This window comes from Vigna unguiculata, chromosome 7 (genome assembly GCF_004118075.2).
Source record: "Vigna unguiculata cultivar IT97K-499-35 chromosome 7, ASM411807v1, whole genome shotgun sequence".
In the NCBI taxonomy this organism is placed as follows: domain Eukaryota; kingdom Viridiplantae; phylum Streptophyta; class Magnoliopsida; order Fabales; family Fabaceae; genus Vigna; species Vigna unguiculata.
The window spans coordinates 39,458,145-39,476,303 of NC_040285.1; the positions used below are offsets into that span (position 1 = coordinate 39,458,145).

Here is an 18,159-nt window from a genome sequence, read left to right on the forward strand (position 1 = left end):
ATGAAAGAAGAAAGAAATTTAAGAATTTTAATATATTTTTATTCATTGTGAAGATGGGGATAATATACTTTACGGGGTGCAGGAAAAAAAAAGCTTGCAGGAAGAAATGCTCTTTTATTCACTTGGTGATTTTTAGCTTTCACTGTGTGACCCTTGACAATATTAGTGTTTTCTAATTGAAGACCTAGTTTTTTTTTTTTTTTTTTTTTACAAATTTCTCTTGATTTATATACCCTTGGTTCCCCCATTTTTCCTTCATCTTTTTTCATTTGTCTAAAGAGCCCATCTTTTAAAAATTTCCCGAAGTCGACCCTTAAAGCACTATACTGAAGGGCATCACTCGGTTGAAGATCACAAGTTCAACCCATAACCTTGCTCAAGGAAATAACGCTTGAACCAACTTCCTTTTTCTCCGTAGAATGCTGTTTTCAAATCGCTTCCTCGTTATCCCAAACTTCTTTATAGTAACTATTTGGGTTTCGCCATTCACTAATCCACCATACGTGGATTGACACAGCGTCATTCTTGTTTTCATTATCCGTTTTATTGACTGACCTATCCAACGACGACTGATAGGCATTTCTTGCAGGCAGTGGTCGGGTAAAGTTATGTAAACAAGAAAGTGGAGAAGTGGAGGCCGAGTATTGAAAAAAAAAAAGGGAAAGAATTTCGTTGGTTTTAAAACAAAGTAATTTATACATAATCTAAGTTTCCCAGGTGGGAAGGTCCACCTCAACATGCATCTCCATCAGTAAATGTCGTTTTCCCCCATCACTGTGAGAGAAATACTCGCTGTTGAGTGTTTCTTTCTCCAATTGGATGAAAGGAATTTTTCGAATGATTTTTTACTAGAAGATAAATACTTTTTGTCATAATTTAAGTAATATCCTATTTAAATTATTTTTATAATGTTATAATACATCATCAAAATTTTAAAATAATAATGCTATGTTAATATTGGATAAAGAATAATTCTGACAATAGACTGTGTTTGGTTCCTGACTCCTGTTAAGCAAAGCAAAATCTTTTTATCTTCTAATATTTTAAAATTATACTCATCAAAGTTATTAAACATACACATCTAGAACCGATTAATAATTTAGTATAATATGATAATATTTTTATATTAATGTAGTATACTGTAGAAATACATAATACACTCAGCTGTTGTTCATCTGGGTTTATATTATGTCTCTGTTTCTTTATATTTTGGACGCTTTTAATTGTTATTTGCTTCCATAGAATATCTCAAACCACAGCTGCGAATTTGTGGTTTGAAGTATTCATATTTGGCAATGTTACAACTAAGCAACTTTTAAACAATTTTGGTCTTGCAATTATTGTTCTATCCAAGAAAAGTTGGCATTACCAATGCCAGCACAAATTTGCATACATTGATGTTCAGTAGGAGACACGTATATAACGTTGTGGGTTGAGAAACTGATTCTTGGCAGCTTCCCATTCTATTCTTTCCCATTTCTTTTTTCTTTTGATATCTTCTAGATGTGCCATTGATTCTTTAGCTTCCATGTCCATGAGACCCTTGGAATACAGATCTGGATCCATTTCTTCCAGCATCACCTTCACACTTTCTGTTAGTTGTCTAACGCTCTTGCTCCAATGCCACTTCAGGTTCTTCTCCATGCCTTCTACAATCACATTAAACACTTCCACTGTTCCTATCAGTGCCATTTTCACGAACTGCTCATTGTTCCACATATACAGTGCACGCTCCGCTACCTAACACAAAATCACGCATCATAGATAAATTAAAAAAATCTGTTCATTAACCTTGCACTTGAATCAGGAGAAGAAAACATGAATGTTTATAATTCTTTTAAGTCTTACGTCCCATCTTATTCAATGATAATCTAGCATGATTTTTATAGTTTTCAATGTATTGAATCTTGGTGTGAGGATTATTAGCAGTAGTAAGAGATTTACCTGTGAATTCCAACTGTTTATGCATTTGGTAATCTGGGTACACAGGGGTAAGGCCAATTTACGATACTGGTCAGGGTCTAAATTCTCAACCAGATCTTCCAACTCCCCAATTAGCAAAATTTCTTTTTGACAGTTTGTGACAGGCCAATACCTCAAAACCCCTCTGACAACAACCCCTCCAAGCATAGGCTCCTTCTGCACAAACTGTGAGACGCAATAGGCCAATTGCCTATGGTACACTTGCATCCCCTTGGTCTTGTGTAGAGGAATCAGCACTCTCATCAGGAACAGTTTGTGTTCTTCCTTGAGCGGCACGGTAAACCCATTGATTATGGTTCCCCATATCTCAAGCAAGTCTGCAATACCCGGATGCTTCTCTGTCTCAAAAACGTAGTTCAAGAGCACCTCGGTCATTGATTTCCTCATGAAGGAACGATCAGAAATGAACTTGGAATATATCTTGTGGTACACATTTTTCAAAGTCTCACGCTCCCTCGGATCTTCTGACTGGAAAAGTGCTAGCAGGTTGCGGAGGAAAGAATGATCGATGCACTCTCTCAGTATCTTCTGGTCGGTGCTGTTAACAAGCTTGAGAAGTATCTCGTAAACTATTTGCAGATGCGACCACAGAGGAGAAAATATAGAAACTGGGTATTCTTCTTCAGGCAAATCTGTGATGGCAGAGGGGCTTGAAGGTGGAGGGAGTGGCCTGAAGAGGTTGGCAGATATCATGGCCGCTAGAGCCACCAGAACTTTTCCGTGCACTGGTTTCTTGGAAGACTTCAATATAGAGACGAGTCTTGTGAGTTGCAGCCTCTTTGAATCTCTCTGTGCCGGAGATTCTGAAGGATCGGTGAAGGTGAAAACAAAGGTGCAGTAAGAAATAGTGGAGAAAAGTTCTTCATTTCCTGAAGTGGGAGAAGAAGATGGAATGGTGAAGTGAGGACTCTCCTGCACAAAGAGATCATGGAGAGTTCTTGAGCTTTTCTTTGGGCTTCTTGTTGATGGTGACACTTTCTTTGGGCTACCCATGCTTAATTTCTTCTGTCTACTTTCATAAACCCTTATTCTGGTTATACCTTCTCCATCAGAGAGCTAAAGTGGTGGAGAGGATCAGAAAAGGTTGTTGTATACTAAGATGTTTGTTGGGTTGGCACAAAAAGCCAAGAACGGCGATGCCTCTGCAGAAGAAGCGTTGGAATGTCCGAGTGTGTTGTGAAATCATTAGAACTGCACATTCTTGTGTTGTGAAGGTATCATCATGTCATTGTTTGTGATCCCTCCATTTGGACATTGCCACCTGGAATTTTAGGCCTAGTCCTCATCAACAGGTTGTCGCATTTCTCATGAAGGGCTCAAACTAAAGACAATCTGCTTCTTAATATATTCATTTGTAGTTTTTGAGTTGTATTATGTGTCTTGCATGTGCCTCACCGGCCACCATTATGGATTGTGTTTGCGAATAGAGAGAGATTTGATTTGAGTCATTTTCTTTTCCTCTGCACATGACAGTGTTGTGTTTGGAAGTAAAAAGACAAGAAACAGATCTTGCATAGGACCAATATCCTTTCCACTTCCTAAGCTAACCCCACAAATCCTACTTGTTTCTGTCTTTCTTGCTCACTTTATAATAACAAAAGAGGCAGGCCTTTAGCCGGAAAAAGAAATAACTAATGTGAAAAAAAAAAGAACACAAGACAGAGACAACATTAGTTACCCTTTGGAATTTTAGTCACAACAAATTGTATATTTGACATAGTGAAAAACTGCATTTTTATTATGCAGAAACTGTCTCTACCATAGAATTTCCTACTCTTCTTTGTCATCGCAATGCCCTTTCAATTCAACCTAGTTTCTTCAATGGTGTCTATGAATGCTTGCTAGAATTCACTCAACGAAATGGCTCATACAATTGAATGAAACAGAGAGGAACTTTAATGTCTCAGGAGAGCCAAAGCCAGAACATAAAGGGTTGAAAATTGTTGAGCGAGTAAAAAATAACACAGTATGAAATTATTAAAGAAGAAAATGGGAGTGGACACATTTTACCTTTCTGGGGAATTAGTGACTGCAGAATCTACCAATGGAAAGAACAAGTGAAATAAATATAAAGCTTAAATACCTTCATGGTTTGGTCCTCATTTCGTAGCGTTTGTTGCGGAGGGTCCTCGTTTTGATAGAATGTTTAAAATGGTCATCATTTTTACCGAATGTTTGAAATGGTCCTCATTTTCGCAATTCATGTTTTATTTGGTCATTTTCTGTAACGCCGTTTAAATCATTAACGGAACATTGTACATGTGGCACGGTTTGTATTAGAGTGTGTAAATTTGCTAATTAACGTTAATTTTTCAATTTAGGGGAAATTTTGCAATTAGGAAAATTTCTACATCTTCGTCTTTCTTGAGTTCGGATTTGCAGAGAAAGCAACTAATACTTATCATTTCATCATTAGATTGCAGTTGCACCTAATATTTTAATTTTAGAAAAAGATTTTCTGACAAAAAATTAAAGATATTCATGTGGAAGACTGCTAGGAGCACACACCTAGCAGAGTGATGTTAACAAAGTTAAATATTGATGCTTACAGATACCTTATTGATATACCTCTGCAATCCAATTATGAAATGACAAGTATTAGCTGCTTCCTCTGCAAATCCGAGCTCAAACAAAACGAAGATGAAAAATTTCTCTAATTGCAAAATTTCCCCTAAATTAAAAAATTAAGGTTAATTAGTCATATGTACAGTACACGTAACACACCCTAATATAAACCGTGTCAAATAAAACACGAATTGTGAAAATGATGACCATTTTAAACATTCGGTCAAAATGATGACCATTTTAAATATTTTGTCAAAACCATCCGCAACAAACATTACGAAAATGAGGACAAAAATGTATTTAAGCCTGAATATAATTTATGGGTGAAAGAGTGTAATAAGAAAGAGAGAAGAATAAGAAGCGGTTTCAGTATTTTATATTACTGGAATAACTTAAACTTTATGTATTCAACTATTTTCATACATAAATATTACTCTCTCTCTTTCTCTAATCTTTAATATAAGATATATTTTCTAAGAAATTGATGGTTCTTTTTATTAGGCATTTTATGATATCTATGAAATATTAATTTTTTTCTTCTTCATTTATCATTTTAATATTTTTTTAAAATATCTATATTAGAATTAAGAATTTTTAATTACAGGTTTAAATGAAATTTTTAGAAAATAAATTTTAAATTTACCTCAATTTTACAATAACTTTGCATCCATCTATATATGTGGTAAATCTGCTTGGATTTTTAACACATTCTGTGACACCCATATAATTTACAGTTGTTTATATATTTAAATTTTTTTTTATCTTAAGTTAATATAGGATTTCCAATAAAAAATGATACAAACATAGAGGAATTAAGTAAATTTATTAGAATGCTTTATTTGGCATCTTAATACATTGCTAATAAAAAACTCATAATTTGCCATATTAAATAAAATATTGATATTTTGACACTATATTTTTTTATTACCATTTAATATTACTCTTTATTATTGTTTATAAAAATATAAAAGTTAAGTTTCAAGATTATTTTACCTTTTTAAAAATTATCAAATTATAATAAAACAGTGTCAGAAAATATTTTCCCATTAAATATGATTTATCATTTTCTATAATGATAATTAATTTTCTTTCAAATGAACGGCACAAATTTCATACAGAATCATTTCAAAATGATTAGTTTGTTGCAATCATCATTAATTTAAACAACCAATTGTGTTCTTGTTGGGAAGCTTTTGAAAATAAAGACAAATATCACCTGATCCAGTAAATACAAATCCCAGCATTAAATTAACAGTGACTAATCTTAATTATAAATGCAAATACCATCTACTTATAGCCCCCCAATAATATATATTCTGGACATGTATTTAAAAAAAATGAAATTGAAATGTACTCTATTACATCATATTTGCATATTTTCTAGCTTTTTCATAGTGTAAAAACCCTTACTATCAAAATTAAACTCTTCTTGTTGCATTACATTTACCTACACTGGTTTATTTTTCTTGGAGTTGCAGAAAAGACTCAGAGTTACACATTAGGCAATAATCAGAACTACGAGAACAGTGACAGTGACAGTGAAAATGACAGATACTATGATGTTACAAGAACACAAAATCTGTGATGATGATGAATAATCCAGAGACAAAGTTAAACTAATCTCTCTTCAGGGATGCTTTGTAGAACAGGAGTCCAACACGTGTGTCGATTCCTATTGGTTGTGGAAACATACTTTGTCTTCCATAACACTTTCAATCGTTGTTCCTCCACACAAGACACAGAAGATTCCAACATCATCGTTGGCTTCACAGCACTCATCATTTCCAGCACCTGCTTCAACTCGCTCTTTCTCACCACAATCTTCATCCTCACAACCCTTCCACCTTCCTCTCTGTATGAAACCACTTCATTTCCCTTCCCACCAACCATCAACGCTCTATTCTTCTTCTTCTTCTCACTCCAACCCTTCAACTCCATTATTCTTCCAAACCTTTCAACCTTAATCACAATCATCAACCCAACCTTGTATTTATAGACATCATGGACGAACTAAAATAATACAAGTATCGGTCTTGTTATCTGGCATTCCGTGCTGTATTAAATTGCAAAACATGGTCAATGAGTAGAATATGCGGTTTTATATGCATTTATATGATGAATATATGAACTCCTACCATGCTGAAGTAATAAATAAACATCGAAACCAACTTTTCCAACCGCTCACATGCTCTCTATTAAAGTTTGCGGCATTTATTGTTGGCCCAACTACAACGAAAATGACACGTTTGCATGGAGTTGGAAACTTTTCGGCTTAAGTAAGCGTGTTATCTTATCTACAAACTATACAAAAATTTAGACATTATTATGGTCTCTTAATGGCGAATCTTAGGATAAACTCTCAGAAAGACATCTTCATAAAATTCATGTAACATGTAATGTAACACAGAATCCATTTCATCATCTCTTTCTGTGATAACTAGTTGGATAGTAACTGTCATAACAGTAAGCTAGATGGGCTTTTTTGTATTTGAGGGTCTTTTTGATCAAAAAATTGTAAAATAGGGTTCCTTGAATTTTTTTTTGTAAAATTGGGTCAAATCGTTATTGGGGAGGACGACTTTCAAAGTGAAACCGTCATCCCCCAGGCCGGTTTTGCATTTTCTTTAAAAAAAAATAGTGTCGCTATTTTTTATAACGACTTCTACTAAATTAAAAAGTGAAGTCGTTAGGATGACGACTTCACTTTTCATTTCTTTTTTCTTAACTTTTCAGTTTTAATTTTTCACTTTTCATTATTTTTTTTTTAAATATTTCAATTATTTTTTTCTTTTTTTTAATTTAACTGTTTTGATTATTTTTTGTTTCATTTTTGATTATATTTTTTTAATTTTCAGTTTTCGTTATTTTTTTTAATTTATAAGTTATCAATGTTTTTTAAATTTATAAGTTATTTGTTTTTTTAAAATATATTAATTTAAAGTTAATTTTTATTCTATTAAATTTTTTACTGTTTATTTTTCCAATAAATTTAAATTAAAAAAATAATGAAAATTCATATATTATGAAAAAAAAATGCATAACGACGATTTCACTTTTTTTAAAAACAAAATCGTTATAATATAGTACGACATCACTTTTGAAAAAAAAAATAAAGAAACCGGTCAGGGGGAGGACGACTTCACCTCCGATGTCGTCCTCTTCCCTGACGACTTGACCCATTTTCGCAGAAAATTTAACGAACCCATTTATACAAATTCGACTTCTAACAGACCCCAAAATACAAAAAAGCCAAGCTAGATAAGTTAAAATTTATTCTAACAATATAGAGTCTCATAAAATTTGTCTAATAATTGATGTGTGTTTGTTTACTTTATAATTCTGTAGAATCTTTCCTCCAATGTTTCGTTGACTACCTGAGGTTTGTAATGGAGCTTTTATTTTTTTATTTGCTTCCATTAATATATTTGTATGGTCTGTGCAGAAAAAGATATGCATCTCTTGTAGCTGTCATTAATGGTATTTAATGGGTATCTCCGTTTGACAAATATAGTTTAGTTGAATTCTGTAAAAATGCTTTCTAGATTTTTCTCTGCGCAGCCTAATACAGAGTAGCTAGAACAATGGGTAGTAAAATTTGTTGAATGTGGAATTGAATTGTAACGTTGTGTTTATGTTGTGCATAGTATTACGTCAACATCAGATTTTTCTGTTAATAGTTTCTGGTGCATCTCACAACAAGTAATTATGAAATGGTTACTGTCATTAATACTTTTGAAGTTTGAGAACTGAGAAATAATATTTTCTAAGATGTAGAAATGGTCAAGTAGTACATCACTTTTGACCACGTAATGTGTGGTGTTTATTTTCTTGCTTTGATTTATTTATTTTCATCACAACAATTACAAAATAAAAATTAGCAAGTCTATTATATATGTATATGCATAATTATAGGCATTAATTTTATGTTAATTATGGAAAATTTTAAAACACAAATTAGTAAGTTACTTTAGGAAATTTAAAATGGCGATGTTGAGGAACCGAGGACCAAGGCTTCCTTGTGAAAATGGAAAGTTTTCATATTAGGTTTTTTCACAAATAGATGAAAATGTGAAGGAAACCGAAGTTTTACAATGAGATGAGATTTTAAGTCTAACTACTTGTACGTGGGATGAGATTATTTTTTTCTTCTATTTATATATTAATCGATATTATTTTTTGTCAAGAGACTAAGTATTTATTGATGATTACACAGAATTTTTTTAATTCAACAAATACTACTAAAATAGATTTTAATTTTATATTAGAAGATAAAATTTAAGTCTAATTCATCTTTTAAATCATATTGTAAAATAATATTGGCTTAAATGGTCTTTTGGTCATAGTTTAGGACGACTTTTTTCACTTTGATCCTATTTTTGAAAATGTTTTAAGTTTGGTTCTATTTTTCGTTAATTCCGTCAAAATCGTTAACGAAACAGTGCTAGCGTGGTGATTTTGTGTGACGTGGATATTGTTCAGTGACATGTCCGTTTGCATTGTCATAGCCCAGATTTTAAATTGAATTTTAGGGTTTGTGTGTTCATTGTGGTTTAGGGTTCCATTAAACGGTTCAGCTGAAAACCAATGTCTCGTGGGGCATCTTCATCTTCTTGCAACAACTGGGTTCATTGGACTTGCAATTCCTGCCATGGTGGTTCTAGGGTTTCAGGGTCATCCCCAATTTGTGATTGTGGAGACATTGCAATGGTGTGCACAGCTAGAACTACAAAGAATTTGGGTAAACAATTTTGGTGCTGTGCGAACTTTAAGGTTTGTTTCCCACTGTTCGGGTTTGGGTGTTTCTATCACTTTCAGTCTTTCACTTTCATCTTCATGGTTTTTTTGTGTTGCAGAGATATGGTGAAGATGTGGTGGGATGCAACTTTTTCAAGTAGTGTTACGAAGAGGGTGCCGATGAGCGAGATGCCATTATCGCTAGGCAAAGGCAGAAGATTGCTTATATTGAAAATGCATTGAGTGTTTGGAAAAAACAACTGTCATTAGCTGTGATAGGTGTTCTTATTGTAATGATTGTAGTTGGTTTTATGGGTTGTAATTGTCGTTGGCTATCTTAAATAATTACTTGAATGAATGAATGATATTACTTGACGTATAATTTAGTTTTATTTTTTCTTGACATTGTCATACTTATGTTAACTCGTATTCTCAATAATTTACAAAAGTTTATGTAAATTTAATAAAAGTTTCGACTTTAAATTTGTTCATTTTTGTTTGGGGAATTTTTTTCATTGTTGATGAGAGTCTTATGGTCTCTAAAAGAACATAGAGGAAAACTGGTAGTAGATTAATGGTTAAATTTGTTTTTGGTCCTTCAACTTTTAGTGAAAATTAGAATTAGTCCCTCCTGAAAACCTTGAACCAATTTAGTCTCTTATCTTTATAAATGCATGAATTTAATCTTTTAAACCAATTTTTTTAAGTTTATTTGACGTTTCAAATGTGTTTTCTCAGCTAACATTGAAGCGAACATGTGTCAGATGGAATAAAGAAACTAAAATACTATAAAAAAATGTGTTTGAAACGTCAAATAAATTTAATAAAAATTTGTTAAAAGGATTAAAGACACGCATTTCTAAAAATAAGAGACTAAATTGGTTTAAGATTTCTAAAAAAGACTAATTCCAAATTTTACTAGAAGTCGAAGAATAAAAAAATATTTAAATTTATATTTAATTTAAAAAAAAAAGAAACTATCTCTAATTTTTTGTGAGTTGAAAGAGGATAATTGATTGTAGATTGCATGTTTTGGGTGCAAAGTGGCAACATATGAAAAGAAGGCATAATAATATCTTTGTTCCATTTCATGCGCCAAATGACGAAACTCATATCTCAATAAACTTGGACTCTTGCGGGGCATTTATGAGCTTAAGACATTCTTTCTTTTACCATTGCAATGCCATTACCAAATATCTCAAATCAACCATTTTTCAAAGGAATTCATTGAAAAAATGCTATCAAATGAAGCAGAGTTTGATTAATATAATTTTTAAGGTCACGTATCGCTAAAAGTTTGTATTGTAGTTGCACCTTAATGAGTGAAAGAAGAAGACCAACTCATTTTACACTTTCATTCTCAAAATCTAATCCTTCAGATCAATCAAAGATACATACCAAATCTAAAAGATAAGATCACTCATCAGTTTTTTTTTTTTTTTTCAAAAGAACCAACAACACAATATATCTCTACAACAGTTTCAATTGTTTTCTTAAACATTTTTATAGAAATAGAATATATATATATATATATATATATATATATATATATATATATATATTGCTTGAATATGAAATTCTAAAAATAAATTAAAATTTAAAAAGTTTATGAGAATAATTTCATTACTTAAATTTATATAATATTAAATTTTACTCACAATACAAGGTATGAATTTGAATTTCTGTCATAATTGCATTTACATTTTATCTTTCTTCCTTTTATATAATTTTATTGTTTTAATATCTTGATCAAGTCTGCGCAATGTTAAACAGATCAAAATATTCATCGTTGAGCATTGTGAGCTCAACGGTAAAACCACATTCAACAAAAAAAGAAATAACATATGAATTAATATACATAGAAATAGTTATAGTCAATATTAGCTAAATATAGCCTTTATCAAAGTCAGTAAAAATATTCTTGTTTAAACCAATTCCCTCATAAAATCTTCATCAACTAATATTTTTAAATTATTAAATACATTTTAATATTATATAAAAAATATTTAATAATAAACAAAATATGCTAAACCAACAATAAATTTGTAATTTTCTTTTGTTGGTTTTATCATTAATTAGCTGGACAAATTTCTTTTCCTTATCCTCATATTTATCTTCTTCTTACGTTATATATTGGATTGGGTGAGTTGAGTTTGTCGTGTTGGGTAGTCATTTTTTGTTGGGGCTCACCACAATTAAGTCTGGGAAATCGAACCCTAATTCGTGACAAAAGTGTTATTCTCAGTTCAACTATTTCCAATTCAACCGTTTCAGCCCAAAAACAACAAAAGTACATGCTTCTTTAGTTAAAGTGCCAAAAACCTTATAAGTAAGAGACTTCAGATCCAACAAAAACAATACCCTAACTTAACCAAAAAAAAATTAATGTATTTTAAAATTCTAAAATCAGTGGCCACAACACAGTAAAAAAATCCAAATTCGATTGCATATATCTCTAAGTAAAAATGCATTTTTTTAATTCAAAAACATTAATTTTTTCAATATATGTAGTTAATTGGAGTTTAACATAATACAATAAACAAAGAGAGATAATTAAAAGAATCGAAAAAGAAAAAGAATAAAAAAAGTTTGGTGATATTTCTCTTTCTGTTTACACATTGAATACACTCCTATGATCTGCATTGTTTTGAATATATTTAAAAGTTCCATTGCAAATAATTCAGAATTGAGTTTGAAGAGGTTGATGGAAGGGTTTGTTCTCCATATCTAACCATTTCTTGTAGGAAACTGCTAACATCATTTCACACTCTTGTCATCATTAGGTTAAACTATTATGATATATTCCTTCCTCTCTTATGCGTGCACATGTTGCTGATAGGGACTTCAATTCACAGATCAAAAGTTACAACTCTCTCTTAACTCACCTCTTTCTATTTTTATATCATCTCCAACTTTTTCATTTCTCATTTCTATTAAATATGGGACTTACAATAATTCAAGTTATTAATTTCAACACTCAACACCTTTGCACATCTAATTTTTGTACCTAATTTCTTGCCCAGCCGAAACTGCAGATGTCACATGTTGTTGGGTCTGTAAATTAAGCGAACAAAAAGTAGCATCTCCAATTGACTCCAACGCTACTTTTGTTATGGCTAAATGAAGGAGACATGGTGCAAAAAATGGGAATGAAGTAACAGCAGAAAACTCAAGAAAAGAAGAAAATAGAATTGGATATGGTAGTAATAAAATAATAAGAGATGTGACGACAGAGTTGAAAATGAAGTGAAACGTGACGTTTACACGAAGGTCTCATTTTGCTCCCCACATCGCAGATTAATTGGATTTATAGAAATGCCAATACAATACGGAAAATCCGATAATTCATGAACTTTCGTTAAGGCCCTCAGAAACACTTTCAGGAACTTGGAAGCTACGTCTCTTGACCCTTTTGCTTTGCTTTGCTTTCTTTCTTTCTTTTCTTTGCATTGGTGTTGATATCTCAAAAGGATATTTGGAATCTTCTTTCCTCTCTTACCCTTTTTCTTTATCTTCCTCTCACACTCTCTCCCACTCCACTACCCTACAATTTTCGACAGGACACAACGCACCCAACAAAGTATATAACAACAACATATACGTGTGTTAGTATCGGACATTCTTTAGTACAACTAAAGTTGGAGTCTTGGTTTGTGTTTTTCATTTTTTTTGGACGAGGTTTTGGGATGGAGGGTTTAGCAGGTTTGAGCCATCTTTTTGTGACAATATTTCTAACTGGGTTTGGTGGTGTCATAGCTATTCCTTCAATCACAGATGTTACCATGGCTGCACTTTGCCCTGGTCAAGATCAGTGTTCCCTTGCCATTTACCTCTCTGGTATCCAACAAGCTGTGAGTAACACTCTTCATTTTCATTTCATTCTCTTCAAATTCTCAATTTTGTTCCCTCCTTTCAATCAACTCATCTTCAAACACTTCCACAAAAACTCTCACATACTAAGTTATGTCTTTTATTCATTTATCAGTCGGTTTTAGTTTACGTGATTTTTTGCAGAGAAACTACTATAAATATCTGATATGGACTTTCTGTATATTTTATATTTTCTGAACTGCGGTGTTCGGTTGAACGTTTTCTGCTAAGATAATTTTGGGAAACAGCAACAATTGTTATATGATAGGGTAGAATGTTCTGCTTTAATTGTTCACACTATTTTAATACCAACACCAGTTACATAAAAAAGTGGTAATAAGTTTAATGTTTTTTGACCAAATGTTTTGGTTGTACGAGTTTTTTAATTTTTAATGTGGTTAAACTTCAAAGTCACTTCACGCTATAAAAGGAAAATTGAATTGCTTTACATATGTAACTTGTTTTTGTTTTGTTATGTAAACATGCTCTTTTTTTCATGTGCAAGTTACTTTCCCGTTTTGGCGGTGATGTGTTTATATAGTTATAATTTTCTTACACCAGAGAACAAAACCAGTATGATAATTTTGTAGATGTATAATTTTACCAGAGGTAAGTATATACTTCTGCACTTGCATAACTTTACACACAAAAACATAAATATCAAGTCTTTTCTTTGAAATTTTGCATTTTCTAAAAATGTATTTTTTATTTAATTAGTAGCTGCATAACTTTTTCTTCTGTGGTGAGAATGTGGTGACAGTGCACCCACTATTGGAGTGTAGGTCAAAAAAGCTAATTGGATGGATGAATAATAAAAAGAAAAAGAATGAATGAAAATGGATTGATGTTGCAGATGGCTGGAGTGGGGTCAGTGGTGATGACACCACTTATAGGAAACTTGTCCGACAGATATGGCAGGAAAGCCTTGATCACTCTTCCTCTCACTCTCTCAGTCATTCCTTATGGTTTGTACACTTTACTCTATTTTTCTATTTTTCTATTCACCCTTTATATTCAAATTTTAAAAAATAAATAAATTTCGTTAATATTTTCAATCAGAGTGAAATTATAATTTTCTTATACTCAAGTTTGGAGAAAATATTCTCTTAACAATTTGTAAAATAGTACTTTTGAAAAGAAAAACTAGTAAGATTGTAGTGTTGACGAATTCATAGACATGCTCCCTTAGTGGGAAGCCTAATGATTGATTATTACTAATGCATCCGTATGAATATAAAACATATCTTAACGAAAATAATTATACTTGTTTTTCATATTTACCCATTAAATTTTAGGATAATATAATTACAAAATTTGACTTTATCTACTACTGTTTAAAAAGTAGCCGGAAGAATATGGGAATCTGTCCAGACTTTCTCTTATGTTCGTGCTGTACGATATTGTTATAGATATGATTGCATGCTTGACAGAGAGAGTGTGTGTGTGTTTGGGATAAGGAATGAAATGAACCAATAAAACTCCCTCAATTTTTACTTTTATCATAAATTAATGGTTTTTCTTGTACTGTTTAAACAAAACAGTCTTTCGTAAATGATTCATACAACAAGACTATCGAACATGGATTATGGTCTTAGAAAATAAGCTATGCATACTTTAACAAATATAAGAATTTTGTGAATTAATGTGATATGTTTGCAGTGATATTGGCATATAGCAGGGAGACCCAATTCTTCTATGCGTACTACGTTGTGAGAACTCTTGCTTCCATGGCAGGCGAAGGGTCCTTCCACTGCCTGGCTTTAGCATATGTGGTACTTCTCATAGCTCCATCTCAAACTAAAATTAACTCATTAAGATCATGGTTAGGAAGAAGAGTTAATTTATTTTACTTTCTTATTTCATTGTAAGTGTCTACAAAAGAATTTATTCAAACAAGTCATAGATTCATCAATACATACAGAAAACGGTTGTTGGCCAGTGAAATCTATGATGACAGCATAATACTAGCCATGGCACAAAAATTTGACGTGTGACATTTTGATGTTACGTGTATAGGCAGACAAGGTTCCAGATGGGAAACGAACATCTGCATTTGGGATACTTGCTGGTGTTGGATCAGCATCATTCGTTGGTGGAACACTAGCAGCTCGTTTTCTATCCACTGCCTTGACATTTCAGGTTCCATTTCCCTTTCTATTATTTCTATTATGATTCCTACATCGATCGTTGTGATAAACTGATGATTCTATATATATATGACAATGCTCGTACATATATAAAACATTTGACATCACTTTTAACCAAAATTTTAAGATAATAGTATTATAGATATTTATTTTTATGTAGTGGTTAACTTTATCTATTCTATTTAACATGAGACTTTTGACTAACAGTTAGATTTTTCCTGATCTAAATCATACCCTTTTTCTTGTTTTCCAACATATACATAATTTGGTGTAACTATTCAGGTTGCTGCTGTCTTGTCAATGATTGCATTGGTGTACATGAGAATTTTCCTTAAGGATAGTGTACCTGGTGGTGGTGTGAGGCAGCCATTGTTGAAAGAGGTGGAGGAGACATGTGCTGAGGATGATTCATCACGAAGGGCAACAGGAGCATTCAAGAAACTTCCCTCTCTGGGGGATTTGATTTGCTTGGTCAAGTGTAGGTAAGCAAGGGTTTTTATTAATTTAGGTTTATAGATCGGACAAAATTTCGAATTTGATGGAGTTGTTTGATTTCACATTTTTGCAGTCCCACGTTCTCACAAGCAGCAGTTGTTTCGTTCTTCAATAGTCTTGTGGAAGGTGGCTTGATGGCTGTATTGCTGGTAAAGTATTGCTTTCCATACTGAACATAGTCAATTAAAGTTTGTCAGAACTAAAGTTTTGTCAGGTTTGGATTGAAAGCCTCGAAGTGAAACTTTAATTATGATTGGAGAACTAGATTAAAAGCACCTAAAGAATTACACTTCAGTTTTATTGGAAAAACTACTGTAAAAAGTGATTAATTAAATTTCTTACTACATGCAGTATTATTTAAAGGCACGGTTTCAATTCAACAAGAACCAGTTTGCAGATTTGTTGATGATTACTGGGGTTGGAGCTACTCTTGCACAAGTACGCCCTGAGTCCTAGCATAGCTAGCTGTCTGTTATCTTAACATGTTCTTCAAACAACTCAATATTTTTAGTTACCCAAAATTCTGTTTGGAAAATTTACTTGCTCTAATGGCCGTGTGGATGGTTTTGTGTACTTGCAGCTATTTCTCATGCCCGTTTTAGTGCCTGTTATAGGAGAGGAGAAGCTGCTCTCCACAGGGCTCTTGATTGGCTGCATAAATGTAAGTTCAAGCTTACTCTTCTCAAAATTTCCTAAAGTGTATAACAAATGTGCACACTGAAGCTAATTATGGCACTTCTCAATGTATGGTGCTATGCAGGTCCTAGTCTACAGCATAGCATGGTCAGGATGGGTAATTTTCTTAAACATTTAGTTATTCTCTTATCACTTTTAGAAACCAACAAGCCTTAAGAACTGTTGAAAACGATGCAGGTTCCTTATGCTCTAGCAGGTTGCTCTATATTCACAGTTTTTGTGCGGCCAAGTGTAAGTTTTCTAACGTATCAGTTAAACCCTCAACAAATTGCTTTTGTTTTATTACTTTGAAAAACTCTCTGATCTATCACAACGTGGCTGGCACAGTTATGCAGCATTGCATCGAAGCAAGTTGGACCTACAGAACAGGTATCCCCAACTGAAAAAAAAAAAAAAAAAAAAAAACTTGAATTTCCTGCTTTTTCTTAAGTATTTTCTCAGAATGTTCAGTTTCTGAGAATGCAAACTCTACAATAATTCAGTTGTTGAAAGTCAATCTGCAACCATGAGCAACAACTCTGTTAAACTTCACATGTACATGCACTGCACAGAATTGATATCTTCCTTTCTCTTTCGGTCTTACTGATGAGTCTTTGATATAGGGAATGGTTCAAGGATGTCTTTCAGGAATTAGTTCCTCCGCCAACATCATTGCTCCGTTAGTTTTCAGTCCACTGACAGGTATAACTAAACTTAGAAGTATAATATTAAGATTTCTGAGAAGAAAAAAAAACAAAAACTGATAAGCTTCTCCATCCATCGTATGCAGCCTTATTCCTGTCAGAAAATGCTCCGTTTTATTATCCTGGCTTCAGTCTGCTGTGCCTTGGGCTAGCGATGGTAAGATGAGCGTAGCATTACATTCATTAGCAATATATGATTTTGTAATCATTCACTTTTAGTTCATCTGCTACTAACTGCTTGAACTTTTCATCATCATTCTTAATTTGTTTCTGTCAACGTTCCTTGGTCATGTACTGAAAACATCACACGTTGTATTTCAGATGATAGCATTTTTTCAGAGTCTAATGATCCGAGCTGCTCCTCCTATTGTGGTTGGAAAAAATAGCAGTAGCCGCTGCACGGATACTTTGGTCTGAGATGATGATTACTATGCTCTCGATCGGGCAATAAACATTATCCCTTACTGCTTCATTTTGTCTCAAATTGTTGTTCATATTCAGACGATAAATTAGAAAGATGGCAGAAGGAATAGCACTGTAAGCATAGATTATATCTCCATGTATGCTTGGGCACTTGGAGATATAAAACAGTAAATACAAAAATACAAAAAAATATATATATATAAGGAGATGTTGGTTCTGAAAAATATTAATCCGTTGAACCAGCAACAGAACCACAGATTTCTATGGAATTATTAAGAGGAAATGTGAAATATGTTCATGAACCATAGGATCTCACTAGTTACTGCTTAGGCATTCTATCTTTGCAATGTTGACCATTGTATGCAAACATCCTTGAGCCTTAGCACTATTTAGCTTACACTTCTAGGAAGTATATTTTTTTTTTTTCAAAGTTTCCACTCCTTAGTCATCAGTCAGGAACTTAGTAACTTTTATATTATGAATGAAACAATTCAGTTTGAGCCAAGTAATGCTACGATTGATTTTACTATTTAAGTTTGCGTGCATGAATCTGAAACGAGAAT

General features: G+C 32.7%; 2 protein-coding genes across 2 annotated transcripts; one reads left to right on the forward strand and one right to left on the reverse strand.

The window, feature by feature from the left end:
- Nucleotides 1-1,140: 1,140 nt before the first annotated feature.
- LOC114190895 (serine/threonine protein phosphatase 2A 57 kDa regulatory subunit B' beta isoform-like) lies at nt 1,141-3,368 on the reverse strand. The gene is made up of 2 exons (XM_028079965.1): nt 1,945-3,368; nt 1,141-1,740 (listed from the first exon to the last, which is right to left on the reverse strand). The coding sequence occupies exons 1-2, from the start codon at nt 2,974-2,976 to the stop codon at nt 1,402-1,404; spliced, it is 1,371 nt and encodes a 456-aa protein (XP_027935766.1). The 5' UTR covers nt 2,977-3,368; the 3' UTR covers nt 1,141-1,401.
- A 9,268-nt stretch (nt 3,369-12,636) lies between these two features.
- On the forward strand, nt 12,637-18,101 carry LOC114191616 (tetracycline resistance protein, class H-like). Its single transcript, XM_028080907.1, has 14 exons — nt 12,637-13,133; nt 14,006-14,117; nt 14,812-14,924; nt 15,169-15,291; nt 15,582-15,781; nt 15,868-15,943; nt 16,146-16,232; nt 16,375-16,455; nt 16,555-16,587; nt 16,668-16,721; nt 16,818-16,859; nt 17,093-17,171; nt 17,260-17,330; nt 17,495-18,101. The coding sequence occupies exons 1-14, from the start codon at nt 12,969-12,971 to the stop codon at nt 17,588-17,590; spliced, it is 1,332 nt and encodes a 443-aa protein (XP_027936708.1). The 5' UTR covers nt 12,637-12,968; the 3' UTR covers nt 17,591-18,101.
- Nucleotides 18,102-18,159: the final 58 nt, after the last annotated feature.